This window comes from Dermacentor silvarum, chromosome 4 (genome assembly GCF_013339745.2).
Source record: "Dermacentor silvarum isolate Dsil-2018 chromosome 4, BIME_Dsil_1.4, whole genome shotgun sequence".
Lineage (NCBI taxonomy): Eukaryota > Metazoa > Arthropoda > Arachnida > Ixodida > Ixodidae > Dermacentor > Dermacentor silvarum.
The window spans coordinates 5,764,585-5,782,819 of NC_051157.2; the positions used below are offsets into that span (position 1 = coordinate 5,764,585).

General features: G+C 48.6%; 1 protein-coding gene across 1 annotated transcript in view; it reads right to left on the bottom strand.

Moving 5' to 3' along the window:
• LOC125944620 (cytochrome P450 2J3-like) overlaps positions 1-2,097 on the bottom strand; it is a 97,146-nt gene extending 95,049 nt beyond the window's left edge. The window contains exon 1 of the mRNA XM_049665125.1: positions 2,003-2,097. Coding sequence (XP_049521082.1) covers positions 2,003-2,097 — 95 coding nt within the window. The remainder of the gene's footprint in view (positions 1-2,002) is intronic.
• Between the last annotated feature and the right edge of the window lie 16,138 nt (positions 2,098-18,235).

The following is an 18,235-nucleotide window of genomic DNA, read 5'->3' on the forward strand; positions in this document are numbered from 1 at the left end:
GTGACTTCCGCCACACCTTCTCCAATACGCTCGGGCTGGCCAGGGCCTCTCCTGGGGTTTCCTTCCTCCATGTCTCAGCAATTCTGAGCGAAATTACACTCATGGAGGAAGAATGTCACGTGACTGTTTTGCTGTTCAGAAATTTCGCTGTTACATTTACGGTCACCCATTCAAGATCATCACCGACCACCATTCTTTACGGTGGCTTGTAAGTCTTCGAGATCCGTCTGGTCGTCTGGCACGATGGGCTTTATGACTTCAAGAATATGATTTTGTGCTAATTTACAGGACTTAGAAAATCTTAGAACTAACATTAAGAGACAGGACGAGAGCGGTGTGGATTAGAGAGCAATCGGGGATAGCCGATATTTTAATTGACATTAAGAAGAAATGGAGCTAGCTGGGCAGGCCATGTAATGCGTAGGATGGATAACCGATGGACCATTAGAGTTACAGAATGGATACCCAGAAAAGCGAAGCGCAGTCGAGGCCGGCAGAAAACTAGGTGGGGTGATGAATTAGGAAATTTGCAGGCGCAAGTTGGAATCAGTTAATGCAAGACAGGGGGAATTGGAGCTCACAGGGAGAGGCCTTCATCCTGCAGTGGACATAAATATAGGCTGATGATGAGATTGTGGTGGATAAAAGGACAACAATAGCAGGGTGCCTGTATGTGCCGGCAAGTGCTATAACTATAGATACATCCCAGGGGCAACATACAAACAAGTTCTCTACGAATGCCACAAGGGTCATAGAACCTGCTATACGTGGCGCTTTCACGTTGCACGTCTCTTGAAGGACTTCGATTCACGTACGCCTCAAAGGACCACAGGAATGCCCAATTTGACCACGTTTGCGACAACTCGCACTGCGCTCTTGTGGGCGAGTGGGGACGCTTGCAACGCCAGAAAGTACAGATATATAGTGTCCTCGCGATGGAAAAACACATTCGAACAACTGCTGTATCTAAGCATCGCCTCACAGAACACACGATCAATAGCTGTAAGCAGTGGCCATGAGATGAAGTACTTAACCGAGCGCACATTCTTTGTCTTTCGGAAACATGGGTACACGTAAATGGCACAAGGGCGTGGTGAGTGTACTAATATATGAACTAAACTCGCCGCACGGTGTAAAACCTGTAAAATTGAAGAGCACCGCTGAAAATGATAACATTGGCGTGTGTGCTCTGCGCATAGAGGGAAGATATGGGGTTGTTACTCTGTATGCATCACCAAAAAACGTACGCCCGTCGAACACATCAAGATATTAGTTCACGACATATTCACACATATGAGCAACTTCCTCATCACCGGCCACCATCTATGGAATCTCACTCATTTTCAAACTTGGCGCGAAAACACTTTACATGGCAAGTTTATTTGGAATACCACGCTGCCAACGCATCGGTAAGGTGCGTGTCTAGACGTCGTCCTTCTAAACGATGGAATCACAATATTTGAGTGTCTCGCCGAACACATAGAGCAACTCATTACACTGACATAAAACTCTTCCCTCAATATGTTGACGCCCCCAGAAAACTAAAAATAAATGGGTGTCTCCACCGTTGTGTGATTCATTATTTTTGTATTAACAAATTGGACCGCGCCTCTATAGTTAATACTGTAACGCGGCGAGAAAGTATTGGCGTGGAGAACGCTTGCTTGAATAACAACTCTGGAAAGTGTCAGTTTGGTGAGCGCCAGACATTGTTTCATGGCCACGAGGTGGCCAAGAACCAAGGTCTGTCGTACAGTCTGACCTGACCCAAGGAAGATTGAGGCAGTCAGCGCCTTCAAGCTGTCTGCACGAGAGCTCCGCACTTTCCTTGAATTATGCTAGTATTTTCGGGGCTTTGTTCTGAGATTCGCTTGCATTGACGCGTCTGTTGAAAAAAGATGTACCCTTTAGTTGGACACCAGAGTGAGTCGTCGTTCTGTCAACTCAAGTTCGTACTTACGTTGGACCCTATCCTGCGTCACTTCAACCCTTCTTCACCCACCGAAATCCATACTTGACGCCAGTGGGATAGGCATTGGAGCAGCGCTCGTACACCGATACAATGGCGCAGAACACGTTGGGGCTTATGCCATTCATTGTCTCAGCAATTCTGAGCGAAATTACACTCATGGAGGAAGAATGTCACGTGGCTGTTTTGGTGTTCAGAAATTTCGCTGTTACATTTACGGTCACCCATTCAAGATCATCACTGACCACCATTCTTTACGGTGGCTTGTAAGTCTTCGAGATCCGTCTGGTCATCTGGCACGATGGGCTTTACGACTTCAAGAATATGATTTTGTGCTAATTTACAGGAGTGGCCGCCGTCATGCTGACGCGGATTGCCTTTCTCGCCTACCAGTGTCAACGCGCACTCAGATGAAGACAGCTTCGATGACTGTCTAGCTGATACTGCTCCTGAATTTCCCGATGTTACTGCTTTTCAGCAGGAGCAATGTAACGACGTAAGCTTGAAACATTTTTTTTTTGTCGCGGCCCAAACGACCAAAGTCACTGGTCGGTTTTGTATACGAGAATACTTGCTGTATGAAACGGACTACTCAGCGAGTGGAGCTCGCTTCCTCCAATTGTGGTGCCAGAAAGTCTCCGAAGTGATGTGGTGATGACCTGACATCCGGTCATCTGAGATTCGCCCCCACACTGCAGCGTGTCTAGGAGCGCTTTTACTGACCACAGCTGCGCCACACATCAAAGCAATAGGTGGTCAGCTGCGATCAATGCCAACGCCCCGAGCAAACTTCAAGCGCTTTATCAGGCCTTCTCCACCCACTGATTCCTCCGCATACACCCACGGAACAAGCTGGTATCGACCTCCTGGGCCACTTTCCACGGTCATCGAACAGCAACCGTCGTCATCTGTGTTTTTCATCTTAGTCGGTATGCAGAAACAGCAGCAGTACCCTCATACACCGCTGTTTACGTCACAGCTTTCTTGTTGCGTTTCGTTATTCTACGCCATGGCCCAATTCACTTGGTCATAAGCGACCGCGGTAGGCTGTTCGTCGCCGACGTTGTAGAAGAGCTGCTTCGTCTGTACGATGTACATTTCAGACACTAAACGCCGTATCCTCCACAAACCAACGGTCTTGTTGAACGGAAGAACCGAACGCTGACGATCATGCTGGCCATGTACGTGTCCTCTGACCAAAAGGAATGGGAGGACGTCTTACCATTCACCACGTATGCGTATAATACAGTGAATAAAAAAAAACAACTGACTACCGCCCTTTCAACATTCTTTATGCCCGATCGCCGCGGACGTTCCTTGAGACCATCCTACCGTTTTTTTCTATATACCGAAGATTCCATCACCAAGACATCTTGGCGAAAAAGCCCGACGAAAAAGCCCGACGGATAGCACGTCTTCGCACGGTAGCATCTCAAAGCCGCCCAAGCAGCGGTTCGACAGCACTCACAAGTTTCTTTTGAAAAAATAAATCACCGCATATCCACGAAGTGAGTGATGATGAGTGGACGAAGCACCGGCCAACAAATACGTTCATGTACTTTGCGCTCTGCGCTTGGTTCTTTATTATATGTTTGCGCCGGTACGGGCTGCCGGTGTTGTCACGCACACCGCATCTTGAAAGCGATCTCCGCACGGCTCTGACCTTTGTATGCGCTGTGCATTCGGCCGCTCAGTTTCCGTTGAAGCGATAGACCGCACGAACCTTCGCTCGCTGCCGCGGCTGCGCTTGCTGCCAGCGTTTTCACAGTGGTTGTCTGCGGTCATCGAGTGTGGTCTATTCATGTGTGCTTGTGCGCGCTGACACCACGCTTGTTAATTCAGTTAGTAAGTGAATGTCTCCAAGTTTATGCAGCCGATAAAACTACTATCCCTACTCCGAATAGCTCTCTAGTTATTTCTATCGCAATTGATGCTTCACATTTTTTATTGGTCGTATATGGCATTGAGGTGCGGACTTCGTTTTGCCTTCATTAAGACTGCGTTGTGATCTGTGCAGCAGCACGGCGACGCCGGCAAACGCACCCAGAGGCTGCGAGAGTGCGGGAAGCGGCGGCAAAACGCCGGAAGCGTTATCTACCTGATGTTGGTGGCGCCGATGCTCGGTTCAAGCGCGAGCTTCGCGAGCCCTCAGCTCCGGGTCCGCTTGCCGGCGTTGCCATACTGCTGGAGCTTTGCGAGCCCTTAGCTCCGGGTCCGCATGCAGGCGTTGCCGCTCTGCTGCAGCTTCGCGAGCCCTCAGCTCCGGGTCCGCTTGCCGGCGTTGCCGTTTTGCTGCAGCTTCCCGCGCCCTAGACTCCGGATCCGCTTGTTGTCTGCGTCGCCGTGCTGCAGCAGCTTTGCGAGCCCTCGACTCCACTTGCAGTTGAGCCGCCACTCTCGCCTTTTCATCCATAGCGGGTGCGCCGTTATCAGAAGCGACCGTTACCGCATATATCGTCCATGGCTGAAGAGAGAAAGAGAGCGCGCGTCGGGAACGAGCGCTTATATAGCCCTTGTGCACCGCAGCGCCCCTAGCGAACTCCATGCAAACCAGAGCTACGGACGACGAGGGAGGGACAAGGCTCGGCCCTAAAGTGCCTCGCCCCCCCCCCCCCCCCAAAAAAAAAAAAAATCAGTCTTTCCACTACTGTGAAGAAGGTAAGCCAGCGAAGCTGTGACTATGGTGGGTCTGCTGTAGTGAATATTGCTATAGTGAATTTATATATCACCATTATTGATTATATTGAGCGTCTTCGGCATGTTCGTCAAAGAGCAAGGACACCGGCGTCTTGTTTTCTCCAGCGCAATGGCCAACTAGTGCGTTTGCTCCATCGTCCGCCCCATCGTTATTGACCCTTTTCGCGGAGCAGTTTGTTTTAGAGAAACGAGATGGCGCTCACGGCGGCGCGCCATACCTCTCCTCAGCGACTGCGCACGAGTACGAAACCATTGCCGCTTCTACCTTGCTTCTGTGCGATCAGCTGTCGGAAATGCAACTGAGTTTTCGCTAACGCACTGTGCTCCAATCATGCTAGATTGAATCACGTGGATTAAAGACGTGTGCAGTAGTTGGCTGCAAAAATAGTGACTGGCATGTTAAGGAATAGAATGAATCTGTGTGGCCAAGTTCGCGGACCGCTGCTGCAACTGTCCGAACGTGTTACCGGCACTTCATGATGTACGGCTTTCCTCGAGGATACAGAAATTTGCTCATCCGCCAGCCTTGTATCGCTAACCTTCAAAGAAAGGGCTTCATCCCCAGAACGTCGGCAAGAGTGAATACCACTCGTTAAACAATTACAAAGGGAGTAGCGCGCTTCCTGTCATAGTAAGTTTCGCGCACGTTATCTATACACATCTTTCCCAAATGGCAGAAAAACTTGCGCCCACTATATCGCCGACGTATCAAGAATAAGTGAATGGGCGCACACTTGAATATATGCGCACTGTATCCATCGAAATGCGGCCGCCGCGGCCGGGATTCGATCCCGCGACCTCGTGCTCGTTTTATCCGCAACAGTTTTATCATTAGGCAGGAACCATTACACCGTTATCATAATGCATGATTTCAGGGTCCCGTTTTTGTTTCGTACATTTAATATTTCAGCCTGAGAAGATTTAATATAAGAGGTATGCGCTGTGGGTGTTTTGTTTCATGACAGTTGTTGGTGGATTGTCATTCTCAATATTCCGAAGAATAGCTTTTCCAAGAATGCAAGACTAGCTATAAACAACATTAATGATAGAACATATACATGTACCTAAATATATTCGGAGGGCCTGCGTGGTTGGGGATGATCTCCGCCACCTCATCGCACGCCGGTTGCCGACGCCGGATTTTCTGCGACACGGGGCCCTTAACGCTGTCGCGTTAATATTTTCTCTCTGGGAGTATTATACCGTAGCAGTAAATCAATTCAGAGCCGTAGTAATCGATAAAGTATGGTGCCCCCTTTTAAAAAAAAAACAATGTTGCTTCATGTTCGCAGCTTAACATCCACAACAAAATCAAAATCGCAATTTTACGCTGTGTTAACAGCATCCGACAAAAAGGGTATTGTGTAAAAATAAGCCTATTGACTTACTTAAGGTATATATATATAGAAACTTTATTTGGCTGGAAAATATTTTAAGTATAGCGGTGGTCGGAGCCCCTCAGTCCAGGGCCCCACTGGCCTCTGCCGCCTGCCTGACCTGGCTAATTAAGGACTTTTGTCCTGCCAAGTCGGAACGGGCGAGCTGTGCCTCCCACTGCTCCATTGAGATATTATTAGTGGGCCTATGAGGGTGCTTACTACACTCCCAGGTCACATGTATTAGTGTAGGTATGTCACCGCACCAAGGGCATGTGGCCCTATAGCGGGTGGGATACATGGCATTTAGCAGCTTTAGATGGGGGAATACCCCGGTCTGTATTTTGCACCAATCGGCGGCCTCTTCCCCGCTAAGTTGTGGGTGAGGCGGCGGGTATTTTCTGCGGACTCCGCGCTGATGAGCAAGGATGTCTTTTACATTTAAATTGATGGGATTTTGTGAGGGATAGTGTGAGGGGTTGGGGTTCGAAGAGGACGCCATCGCTCGGTTAGTAGACGCTCGAGCTAAAGCGTTAGCCTGTTCGTTCCCCTGTACCCCCGTATGTCCCGGGCACCAGAGTAGGCGATGACAGTGGTTGAATGATTTGGGGATTATCGCGAGGCTAGCCGCAGTCACGTGCCCCTTAAGAAACATGCAACATGTCTCCCGGGAGTCAGTGACCACGGCTGAGTCCCTTTCCGAACGCTCCGCATGAGCGAGCGCGATCGCCACTGCTAACATTTCGGCTGAGGTGGGGGAGCCCGCCGTGGTCGACGCGGTAATTTGGTGCTGGCTGATCGCGTTCACGACTGCCAGGGCGTACCTCCTTTGGTAGCGCTGCCCGATAGCCTCTGCATACGCAGCTGCGTCCGTGTAGTACGTATTGTACCTAGCGTTATTGGAGTACATCGATTGAATATGTTGTGCGCGTGCTTTGCGCCTTTTTTTGTTGTACTCGGGATGCATATTCTTGGGAATTGGAGCTACTGTAATTTTGGATCTCACCGAAGGAGGGAGAGGTACGGCCTCTTCGGTGAGATAAATCGGGTATGCTGGGATATTAAGTCCAGCCAATATTGCCCTACCAATTTTTGTGAAGCTGAGGCGCTCCCTCTGTCGCATCAGAGTGGCCTGCCTCAGTTCGTCGAAAGTATTGTGTACTCCCAAAGCTAGCATGCGCTCCGTGGAGGTAGATTTAGGCAGGCCCAGAGCCGCCTTGAAAGCTGTTCGAATTATCGTGTTGGCCTGCCTCTCCTCTTCCCTGTTCAGGATTTGGTAGGGCAAGCCATATGTGATTCGACTAATCACTAAGGCCTGTACGAGCCTTAGGGTATCGATTTCTCGCATTCCCGCCTTTCTATACGTCACTCGACGTATCATTTGGGCTATGTTGTGGGTTGCGGATTTGATGGTTTTGAGCGTCTGTGCTGCTCTCCCGTCACTCTGAAGCCACAAACCCAGGACTCGCATCGTAGGTACCTCTCGGACCATTTGGCCCTCAACCACAATGTTAATCGACCCTCTGGATTTGTAGCCTTTCGCGTGTATCCGGATGACCTCGGATTTTTCGGGCGCGCACTTCAGCCCGCTCGTTCGGGAAAATTTCTCCACCGCTAATACCGCGGTTTGGAGCGTGTATTCTTTTTCCCATAGGGAACCTCTGCTCGCCCACAGCGTGATATCGTCAGCGTAAAGCGTGTAACCTAGGTCGGGTATCCGATCGAGATCGCGCGCGAGGCGACACATCGCCATGTTGAAGAGCAGAGGAGATATTATCGCTCCTTGAGGGGTTCCTTTGCTCGGCATTTTAAATATCTGCGATGTGATTTGGCCAATACTGATGCTGGCCTCGCGGTTGGAAAGAAATGCCCTTATGTAATTGTAGGTGCGCTCACCACAACCCGAGCGTTCGAGTTCCTCGAGTATTGCGCCGTGAGAGACATTGTCGAAGGCTCCTTTGAGGTCTAGTGCTAGGACTAGTCTCTCGTCACCGTACGGAATATTGGTTAGAATCTCGTCCCTTAGTAGGAGGAACGCGTCTTGACACGATAAACCTGTGCGAAATCCTATCATGGAGTCTAGGAACCAGCTCCGCTCTTCCAGGTATCGCTGTAGTCTGCTGTGGATCACCCTCTCATAGAGCTTACCGAGGCAGGACGTGAGCGATACCGGCCGGAGGGTATCGATCGAGGGATTTTTTTTCGGTTTGGGGATCATGATTATTTTAGCCAATTTCCATTCTTGGGGCAAATCTCCCTTGGCCCAGTACTCGCTATTGAAAACCTTTGTTATTTTCGCTAGGGCCACCGAATCCATGTTTCGAATCATTGAATTTGTGATTGTGTCTGGGCCCGGTGCCGAGTTTTTGACTGCGGCTTGCGCCGCTTCGTACACTTCCGCGTACGTTATTTCTTCGTCTAATTTAGGGTTGGCCTCTCCCGCGTATGGTCTCGCCGTGTAGGGTGATGCCGCCGCGGGTGAGGGTCCTATGTATTTGTTCTGAAGGACGTCGACTAGTTCTTGATCTGTACCCTCGAAATTGTCTGCTATAATTTGGAGCTTCTTGTTATTCTCAGTACGTGTGCTCATTGGGTCTAGCATACTCCGGAGTATTCGCCACGTACTGGTCGTTCCCAGTGTCCCAGATAGGTTTCCGCAGAAGGTCGCCCACTCGTTTTTAGCTAGCTCGTTGGCGTGGCCTTGGGCTTGCTCTGCCAATAGAGCGATGCGTTGTCTTAGGTGTTTGTTTAGGCGCTGTCTTTTCCACCTTTTCACGAGTTTCCGCCTCTCTTCCCATAAGCTGACTAGGTGAGAGTCTATCACCGGCGCCTCCGCTGTGCGCTCTATGGCTTTGGTGGTGTCCCCGTGCACTTGTTGAAGGAATTTAGTCCATTCCCGCATGCTGGTCGGGGCGGTATCTGAATCCTCCTGTGCCCTCTGGAGTTTTCTATAACGAGGCCAATCGGTTAGCTTGGTGGTTCCTATTGTTCTACGTATGTTGGGTGTGGAGAGCGCTATTCTGATTATGTCATGATCGCTTCCCAGGTTTTCGTCGAGGGAAACCCATTGTACGTCTCTGACATTAATTGTATATGCACGGTCGGGCGCCGTGTCTCTGCTGACGCTGTTACCCGTGCGCGTCGGTTTGCCAATTTGATTGATTGCCCGTAAGCACAAGGCTGTGGCGGTACGCTCGAGTAGGAACCCTTTGGGCGATGTTTTCGCGTATCCCCATAGTATATGGGGCGCGTTAAAGTCCCCCACTATCACCGCCTTATCCCTGGTGCCCGTTAAATCTTTTGTTGCCGAGAGAATTTGTGGTAGATCGTCCCCTTTGCTTTTGGGAGGACTGTACAAGTTTGTGATTATTGTGTGTGCTTTACTTCGTTTCTTTGGCATCACACTGATAACTATGGAATGAGTATCTTCCTCAATTTGTGGAAGTGTTAAGGTAGCGTATTCACTGGAGTTTAGTATTCTTATTTACACACAGGAGCGTGCACGCGCATGCCCATCGATTCACTTCGCTCCTCAGCACGAATTAAGTTGCAGGATAGATTCCACTCCAGGGCTGCCACATGGGGGCACAAATAAAGAACACTTGTCCACCTAGACTTTAAAGAAGGCTTGGTGGCCAACATAATCCAGAATCGGCGTCTATCACAGAGAAACTGCCTCTCACGTTGGAAAATGCGTGAAACGCAGACATGTTCGCGAGAACATGGCTATCACTGAAGCTATGTGAAGGAAATGTATATGATAGCTGTGCTTAAAAAATATAAATTATATTTACAATTCAAAACAGACTCCTTTCGGTAGGCTCTCAGCGCGTTATTACAAAAACTTTCAGAAACTGAAATATTTGAAAAACGAAGAATAGAAACTACAACGCTCGCAGTGAAAACAATCACTGTTGGACACAGAACCGAGAATTAAGTTCGTTATGTCGGTCACTTCATTACGAGGGTCTCGCTGTCCTGAGTGTCTGTAGTAAAATACGACAAGGGTAGTGAAATAGTCAAACTTTTTTCATGATTGTTTCCTGGCACATTTTATGCAAAATTCCTTGATTTATTTCTAGACGCTTCGCTTGTTGGCATAGTCTACAATCGAGCAAACCACATATCGATGCTGACGACGTCAGAGATGATGCTCGAGAGTTGCAGGGGATTCTGCGAACTGCGCCTATCACACTTAAGGACGATGTATAAGCAGACGTTAATGCTTCTTACACTAACGGAGTTGAAACCGTTCTTGCCTTTGAACTCAACCAATGACAGCTTAGGTTTGGACAACCCGCTCACCATGTTCAGTGGTGATGAGGCTCCGCTGCTGCCTTCTTTCACGTCGCTGACGAGATGCTCGGTCTGCGAGTTCGTATCCTATCCAACAAGCGTCTGGTCGGCGTTGTTTAAATATAGCATCGCGGCTGCAAGCTGTACGTACTCGACAGTTTTGTCACAACGGCTGTAAATCTGCTGCAAGTCTGTCTCTCGATAAATTTGACAGCGAAACGCATGGCTTGATGCGCGGTGGAGAAGAGGGTTTGTAAACCACTGCGCAGGACGTTGCGTTTCGAGAAGGGCATCATATCGCCTGAAGAGAAATGTTGCGTTTTCTCCTTGTGATTGTTTCAAGCACTGGACTTTCAGATGTGTGGTAACTAACTATATGCCCCGGAAGAAGCGCTACAGACGGAACAATTGCCGACTCCGACACATCATCATCAACATATTAACATCATCATCAACATCATCATTGGCGTCATCATCATCGCAACCCCCACAGGCAATGATAGCGAAATACACCTGTCTCTTTTCTTTTTGTTGACTATTTCCTCTGAGATTTGCTATATTTTTCGTTTAAGTTATACGCAAGGCAAAAATAATATCGAGCAGAGACTCTCTGTGATGCGTGAGAATAATGGCGGCCGTGTAGTTGGAGCTGTGTTAACCTAATGTTTAAGCTGCCACTCCGCTCGCATTTTTCTTCCGCTTCGCTTTCGTTTCAAAGCGGAACGCCAACGGCCAATTAAGATGTGTCAGTCATGTGAAAGCACATACTTTTGCTGTGACAGCTCCACCAGTTGTACCCCCGAATTCACTCTCCCGACGGGCGTCTTTGTGTCGCAGCTGGTAACTGTGCGCTGCTTTTACTGCCGACGATCTCCATGTGCGCCTCAACTTACGTGCAGGCACACGCTGTGCTTGCTGCAGGTGCAGATCTCTTGTGCTGTCAATCCGCGCCCCGTAAATACAGTGGGCTTCTGCTGCAACTGAAGCGTTAACCCACCCAGAATTTTTGTATGCGGAGCTCTCAAAATTCTGCACGAAACCGCGCGCGCACACACGCACTTGTATATATATATGCGAGAGAAGAAGGGAAACCGAGGGGCTCGATTTTGCTAACCATGATGACCACATAAAAAGCCAACAGATAATGAAGCCAAGGAAAGCATCGGAGAAATTAGGTGTGGTTGTAATTGAAATGTAGAAAATAATAAAGAAAAGGGAAATGAAAGTCGACGAAAAGATAACTGTTGCTGGTGGGAGCCGAACCCGGCTCCTACTGCCAGGGTTCGGTAGGAGAAGCGGCGACAAGCGCAAACAAGCCACATGAAAGGCTCTCCTCGCCTGCCGACTGACAGTACCTTCACTGTCTCCTGGGAATGGCCCCCAGCGAGAGTGTCGACCCAGCGCTTGTTAGGACAGACCAGAGAGGGCGGTCACGTACGGTCTCACAACATGCACGATAGCCAAGGGTGGTCGCATAGACAGCGCTGGCTTGGTGACTAGTTCAGTTTCGTATGTAACGTCGGTAACTTGACCTAACATACTGTAAGGACCGTCGTAGCGGGACAATAGCTTTTTGGAGAGACCGATACGGTGGGACGGAGACCCCAGTAGCACGAGGGAACCTGGGATGTAACTAACGTCTCTGTAGCGACGGTCATAGAGGGCTTTTTGGGATGCCTGGGACACTGTGAAGCGTTCACGAGGGATCTGGCGAGCTGTATCGGCGCGCACTATGGCATCCCGAACGTATGCGTAGCGGATGAGCTTAGAGCAGCGGGAAGTAAAGTATCGAGAGGCAGAGAAGGTTCGCGTTCATTGAGAAGATAAAAAGGTGAGTAGCCAGCGGTGTCATTTCTGGACGAGTTTTAGGCGAAGGTAATATAGGGTAAAGTCACAATCGCGGGCGTCGGCGGAAGTGTACATTGGCAGCATGTCAGTCAGAGTTCGGTTCAGGCGCTCTGTGAGTCCATTCGTTTGCGGGTGATAAGCGCTGGTGAGCTTATGGCGGGTATAGAGCATGAACGAATCATGTCCTCGATGAGGCTGGACAAAAAGTACCAGCCTTGGTCGATCCGCTGTCGAGAAACACCATGATGCAAGATGATGTCACATCGAAGAAAGTCGGCGACATCCGTAGCGCAGCTGGTTAGGAGGGCGCGGGTAATGGCGTATCGCGTCGTGCTCGGTCGCGACCGACTTGCTGCCTGATGTCGAGGTCGGAAAGGGGCAAAGAAGGTCGAGCCCAACACGAAGTAATGGTTCGGCGGGAACGTCAATAGGATGAAGCAGACCTGCTGGAAGTATAGCTGGCCGCTTGCGGCGCTGGAATTGGTCGCAGCTAGCGACATATCGTTGCACAGAGGGACCAGGCCGGAAGAAAGAGCGCTTGACGCGATCACGGGTGACACCAAGGTGACCAGCGGTGGGCTCATCGTGAAGCTGGCGGAGGACGGGCAGGCACGACGAAAGGCCGTCTGGGTGCATATTGCCGTCGTGAAGGCAGCACACGTGCAGCGAAGGGTCGGGAGCTGTCGATGATTGAACGTAAAGCCGAGTCGCGGCGTTGTTCGTCCCCTATATAAAGGAGGTCCGAGATTGACATGACGCAGGTGTTGGTGTCGTCAGGAGAATCCACGGAATGCCGTGACAGGGATTAGGTATCTTGATGGAGCTGACCAGGCTTGTGCCCTACCGAAAACAAGTATTCTTGGAGGCCGAGAGCCCAAAGACTGAGGCGGCCTATAGCGTCTTTGAGCAAAGAAATCCAACAGAGAGCATGATGACCAGTTACGACGGTAAAGGTGCAGCCAAACAGGTAGGGACGAAATTTGGCGACAGCTAAGAGCAAGACATTCTCGTTTTGTGATCGAGTAATTCTTCTCAGGTGTGGACAGGAGGCGGCTAGCGTACGCACTAACGCAGTCGTGTCCGCACTGACGCTGAGCTAGGACTGCCATTGAGGGATTCCATGGCCGCTGGCATCTTTGCGAACTTCTGTGGGTGCAGTTGGACCATGAGCGCTAAAATAGGAGATGTCGTGAGGGCATCGATGAGCGGCGAAAAGGTGGCCGCTTGGGGCATGCTCCATGCAAAAGCAACGTCTATATTGAGGAGCGACGTAAGGGGACGCGCAATGTTGGCGAAATTACGGATGAAACGGCAGAAATAGGAGCACAATTAAATGAAGCTTAGTGCATCTTCAGCCGAACAAGGTGCGGGGAAATTCTTCAAGGCGCGAAGCTTTTCGGGATCGGGTTGGAACCCCCCGCCGCGTTGACTAGATGGTCGAGTACGGTGGTGGGGATGTGGGAGTTCCTGCGCTCTGCCGTGCACAGTCGTTGCTGTGCCTCCGGGCTCATGCACTGGGCGTGGAGACCCCCGAACGCATGTCCCTCGACCCCGCGCTGCTTTCCTGGGCGCCGCTTCCGCGTCCCGGGGCCTCATGGTACGCGGCCCTGCGATTGGGTCGTGGGGGCGTGACATGGGCACGACTGGGCAGCGGGAAGGACGAGCGCCGGTCACGATGTACGCGGGAGCGAACATTTATTTATTTGACAATATTGCCAGCTGCTTTTTTGGCAGCCAAAGCTGGAGTGTTACATAGAAAAGAAAAAGGGACACAGCAAAGAAAATGTTGAAATAAAATTCCAACACAGCAAGCTCATACACAGTGCAACACAGATCATGCTTGCACGCTACTGCGCAGAGCAATGTCTCCGAAACTAAAGACACGAGTTGAATGAAAATTCAGTACGAAAGGAATTGCGTGCTTCGCTCACAACTGAGAAAAAGCTGATCAGACAGAGTCGACAGTACGCTTGTTCGTTACCTCTTGTGGAAGCCTGTTCCATTCTCTTATCGTTCTAGGGGAAAAAATGAAAATTGATAAATGATAGTTTTAGCCTGGGGTACAATAAGGGTAAGTTCGTGCTTTGCGCGGGTACTTCTACTCGAGTTAAACTGTAAGTATTTGTCAAAATTCATTTTAGTTTGGCCGTTGACTATCGTGTAAAGCATCTTCAGAAGGTGTAGCTTACGGCGTTCCTCCAGTGTTGGAAGACCAGGCCTTGAGCAGAGATCGGATAGTGACACTTAATTGTCTTCCGTAGGCATTAAAAATAAACCTCAGTGCTCTTTTTTGTAATTTTTTCCAGCTTATCTGTATCAGTCTTAGTGTGCGGGTCCCAAACGACATCACCATATTCAAGTGGTGGACGCACCAGTGAAGTATAACCAACTAGCTTTGTCTTACTCGTACAGTGCTTCAGACGTTGCCGAAGTAACCATAGTCTTTTTGAGGCTGATGAAACTATGTTTTTAATGTGCGAACTCCATCTTAAATCGCAAGATACGTCAATCCCCAGATATTTAAACGTATCGACAAGCGTAATGCCAACGTCGTTAATTTTGTATACATGCGATAGTGAGCTATTCTTTTTCGTTACGGTCATTTGGGAGCACTTAGGGATATTTAGGCTCATTTTCCAGGTCTGGCACCAGTTAGAAATTGATGTTAGAGAATTGCTTGAGAGTAATTGGTCATCTTTAGTTTGAATGGGATGATAAACGACGCAGTCATCCGCGACAAATCGACATTGCATAGCAGTGTCAAACGAGAGATCATTCAGATATACGAGAAAAAGTCCAAGGACGGACCCTTGAGGAATGCCTGAAAGGACTGCAGCCATTGATGATTTAGAGTCACCTGTTTGAACATGTTGACGTGGCGTTAGGTAAGAGTCAAGCCACCGCAGATTACGCTTATTTTTAAAGAGATGCTTTAGTTTTAATATCATTTTGGAATGTGACACGTGATCAAAGGCTTTTTCAAAGTCTAGAAAGATTATGTCGACCTGGCCACTATTATCAAGAACTACAAACAAATCATTAGTAATGCGAAGTAACTCTGTTCCTATTGAAAGGCCACGCTTGAATCTGTGCTGACTGTTTAAGAAAAAATTGTTGCCTTCTAGGAAGCTGCTTAAATGTTTGAAAAGAACCTTGCTAGCTGTGCACAACAACGACACCGGGCGATGATTAGTTACTGTTAGCTTATCGCCAGTCTTGTGTATCGGTATAATTTTACATATTTTCCATTCAGAAGGAACTTCTTCTTTCAGCAAACTTTCACTAAAAATAACATAAAGATACTTGGCACACGACTCCGCGTATCTAAACAAAAATGCATTTGGGATTTTGTCGGGTCCCGAAGATTTCCTAATGTCTAAGCTAAGCAATGCTGAAAAAATATCTTTGTCTGTGATTAGTAGATCTGTAAGTTCATACTTAGTTGCATGGCTGAATTCTATATTGTTTCGGCAATGCACAGAAAAACGGACGAAAAGTAGTCGTTGTATGCCGTCGCTATTCAGGTTGGGTCAGTGACGTCCTTATCGTGTATTTTCAATTTATTAACTGGTCCCTTCTTTTGTGTCAAGTGAAGCCAACACTTTCTCGGATCGCTGGAAAGGCAGTTGAGCATTTTGACGTTAAAAAAAGTGAATCTGGCCGATTTGATTTTTGAACGCGAATCCGATCACAGCATAGCCAAGGTGCTATTATCTCACTGGTTTTTAGACGATAGTCGTTTTACGCGCCAATTTAGATGAAGGATTTCGCGTGTTATCCAGGGGCTTCGACGTTTGCTCTTGTGTTTTTTCGGGATGTATTTATTCATGCAATGACGCACCGGACATTTGAAGTGCAGCCACAAACTATTAACAGTTGTAAAGTTCCTGTGACACTGTAAAAAGAAATCATAATCTTGTTCCAGGAAGTCTAATATGCTGACATGGTCCGCATTATTAAAATCATAGTAGGGCCTTGGCTTGCTGCGCTCAGCTTTACGCCACAGTTGGCTTTTAAAAAGGACAGAGAAATGGTCCGATATACCGGGCACGATATCGACAGTATAACCTAGCTGACTGACGTTTTCGCCTTTGAAGACGAGGTCAAGAATCGAACTTGATACCGCAGTCTGGCGCGTTGGGGTATGCACTACCTGGTGTAGATCGAAGGCATATGCGATATCTAGCAACAGATCCGCGTGTTGGCATGTTGAAGTAGCCCACATAAAGTCCCAATCTATATTAGGCATATTGAAGTCGCCACTCATTATAACGCAACTGTAGCGCTTTTTGACGTACAGAAAGTCGTGTAGTGCCTCCAGCATAGACATGTCAGCATTGGGTGGTCTGTAGACAGCTCCGATAAGTGCGTTTTGGCAAGAAAGTGTGGCAGCTATCCTCACCATTTCAATCTGCTTATTGTGTGGGACCAGCGTATACTGAATGACTTTCTTCATCAGAAGTGCCACTCTTCCCCCTCTTTAACAGTGATCATGATGGGTAATTTTATGCGTTACAGGTACAACATCCGCATCATCTATGCTATCGTGAAGCCAAGTCTCGATTACCACTGTGATGTCAGGATCATAAGCAATGAGTAAACCTTCCAGATCGTCGCTTTTATTTACAATGCTTCTCGCGTTGACATTCATTTAGGATAAAGCTCTTCGGTCGTGAGAAACTATTGGCTGTGGTCTGGGGTTTGGATTGCACTGTTGGATGCAGTCATCCCAAGAGCGTGGTCATTACCTAGTCGACTGAACAAGTTCGTTCCGCACCTCATTCCAAAAGTAAAGGGTTTCATTGATTCTAACCTTGTCGAAAACAAGGATGACCTTATCCCCGTTGGACCTGTTTACTTTGGTACTTGCCCAAAGCTTCTTGCGGATAGACTGCACCCTAGGCGAAAAGTCCTCCGAAATACTGAATTCCGTATCTCGCAATTTACCACAGTTTTTCAAAATCCTAAATTTGTCTCTCCCATCAACACGTTTGAGAGTAACTGGACGACACTTATTCTCTGTTGGCCTACCGATCCTGTGGATTCCAGGTCCTCAAGGATATCTTTCGATGCTGTCCGCTCAATGGAGGCAATTCGCTCCCCTTTTGCTACCTTTACTCCAAAAATGATGAGGTCACTGCGTCTGCTTCGGTTCTCGAGGTCGTCAATCTTCAAAAGCAAGCTGTCAACTGTACAGTTGACATCAGCTGGGCATCAACTTTACTTGTATATTTGGTGGCCGTTGAAGCTATGTTATCCAATTTCCTGTCAATGGCGTTCAATTTGTCGGTAGACTCTCTTGACTGAACTCATTAATATCGCTTCTAATGCAATCGACCAATTAAGTTTACTGTTCGTCTTTGCTTGAGGTCTCGTATGTCGTCGCGTATGATTTTAAGAATGTCTTTAGTAGAAGGACCCGGATTAGACTCAATGTCTCCGCAACACGGTAACAAATTAACAAATCAGTGATACATCATCAATGTAAGATCAAGAATGGACCGTGGGCACGGCAGAAGCAAGATGCATACGTTATTGCTACGGTAAGAATGAACCAAATGGTCTTGCCTCACCTGCACAATAAACAAGAAGGGATTCGTGAGATGCCTGGTCTCGGTGCTTCCGCCGTGCCCACTGGTCGTGATCCCAGCATTGCAGTCCCTTAAGTACACTCATGTAGGAGACATAGATGACGTTGGTATCACGCGAACGTCTGGCGTCTCTCTCCAACCGCGCAGGCTCCATAGACAGTCGTCGGCACCGTGAAACGATGTGTCAAACCCGGCAACTTGATGCGCAGTCGTAGTAGCATTAGGTAGATTGTCGGTGTTCAGTGCCTCGTCAGGTAAGGGTGAAGAAATGAAAAGGACTGCATGCACAATAAACAAGAAGGGCTTCGTGAGACGCCTGGTCTCGTGAAAAGCATGGTCGTGCCCACTATTTGTGTCCTCTCACAAACATCTATTTGTGTCCTCCTCAACTCCCCGGCCTTGGGACGTGCTTGGCCAGCTTGCGTGCGTGTAGCTTGCTGAGTGGCTCTGCGTTCCGC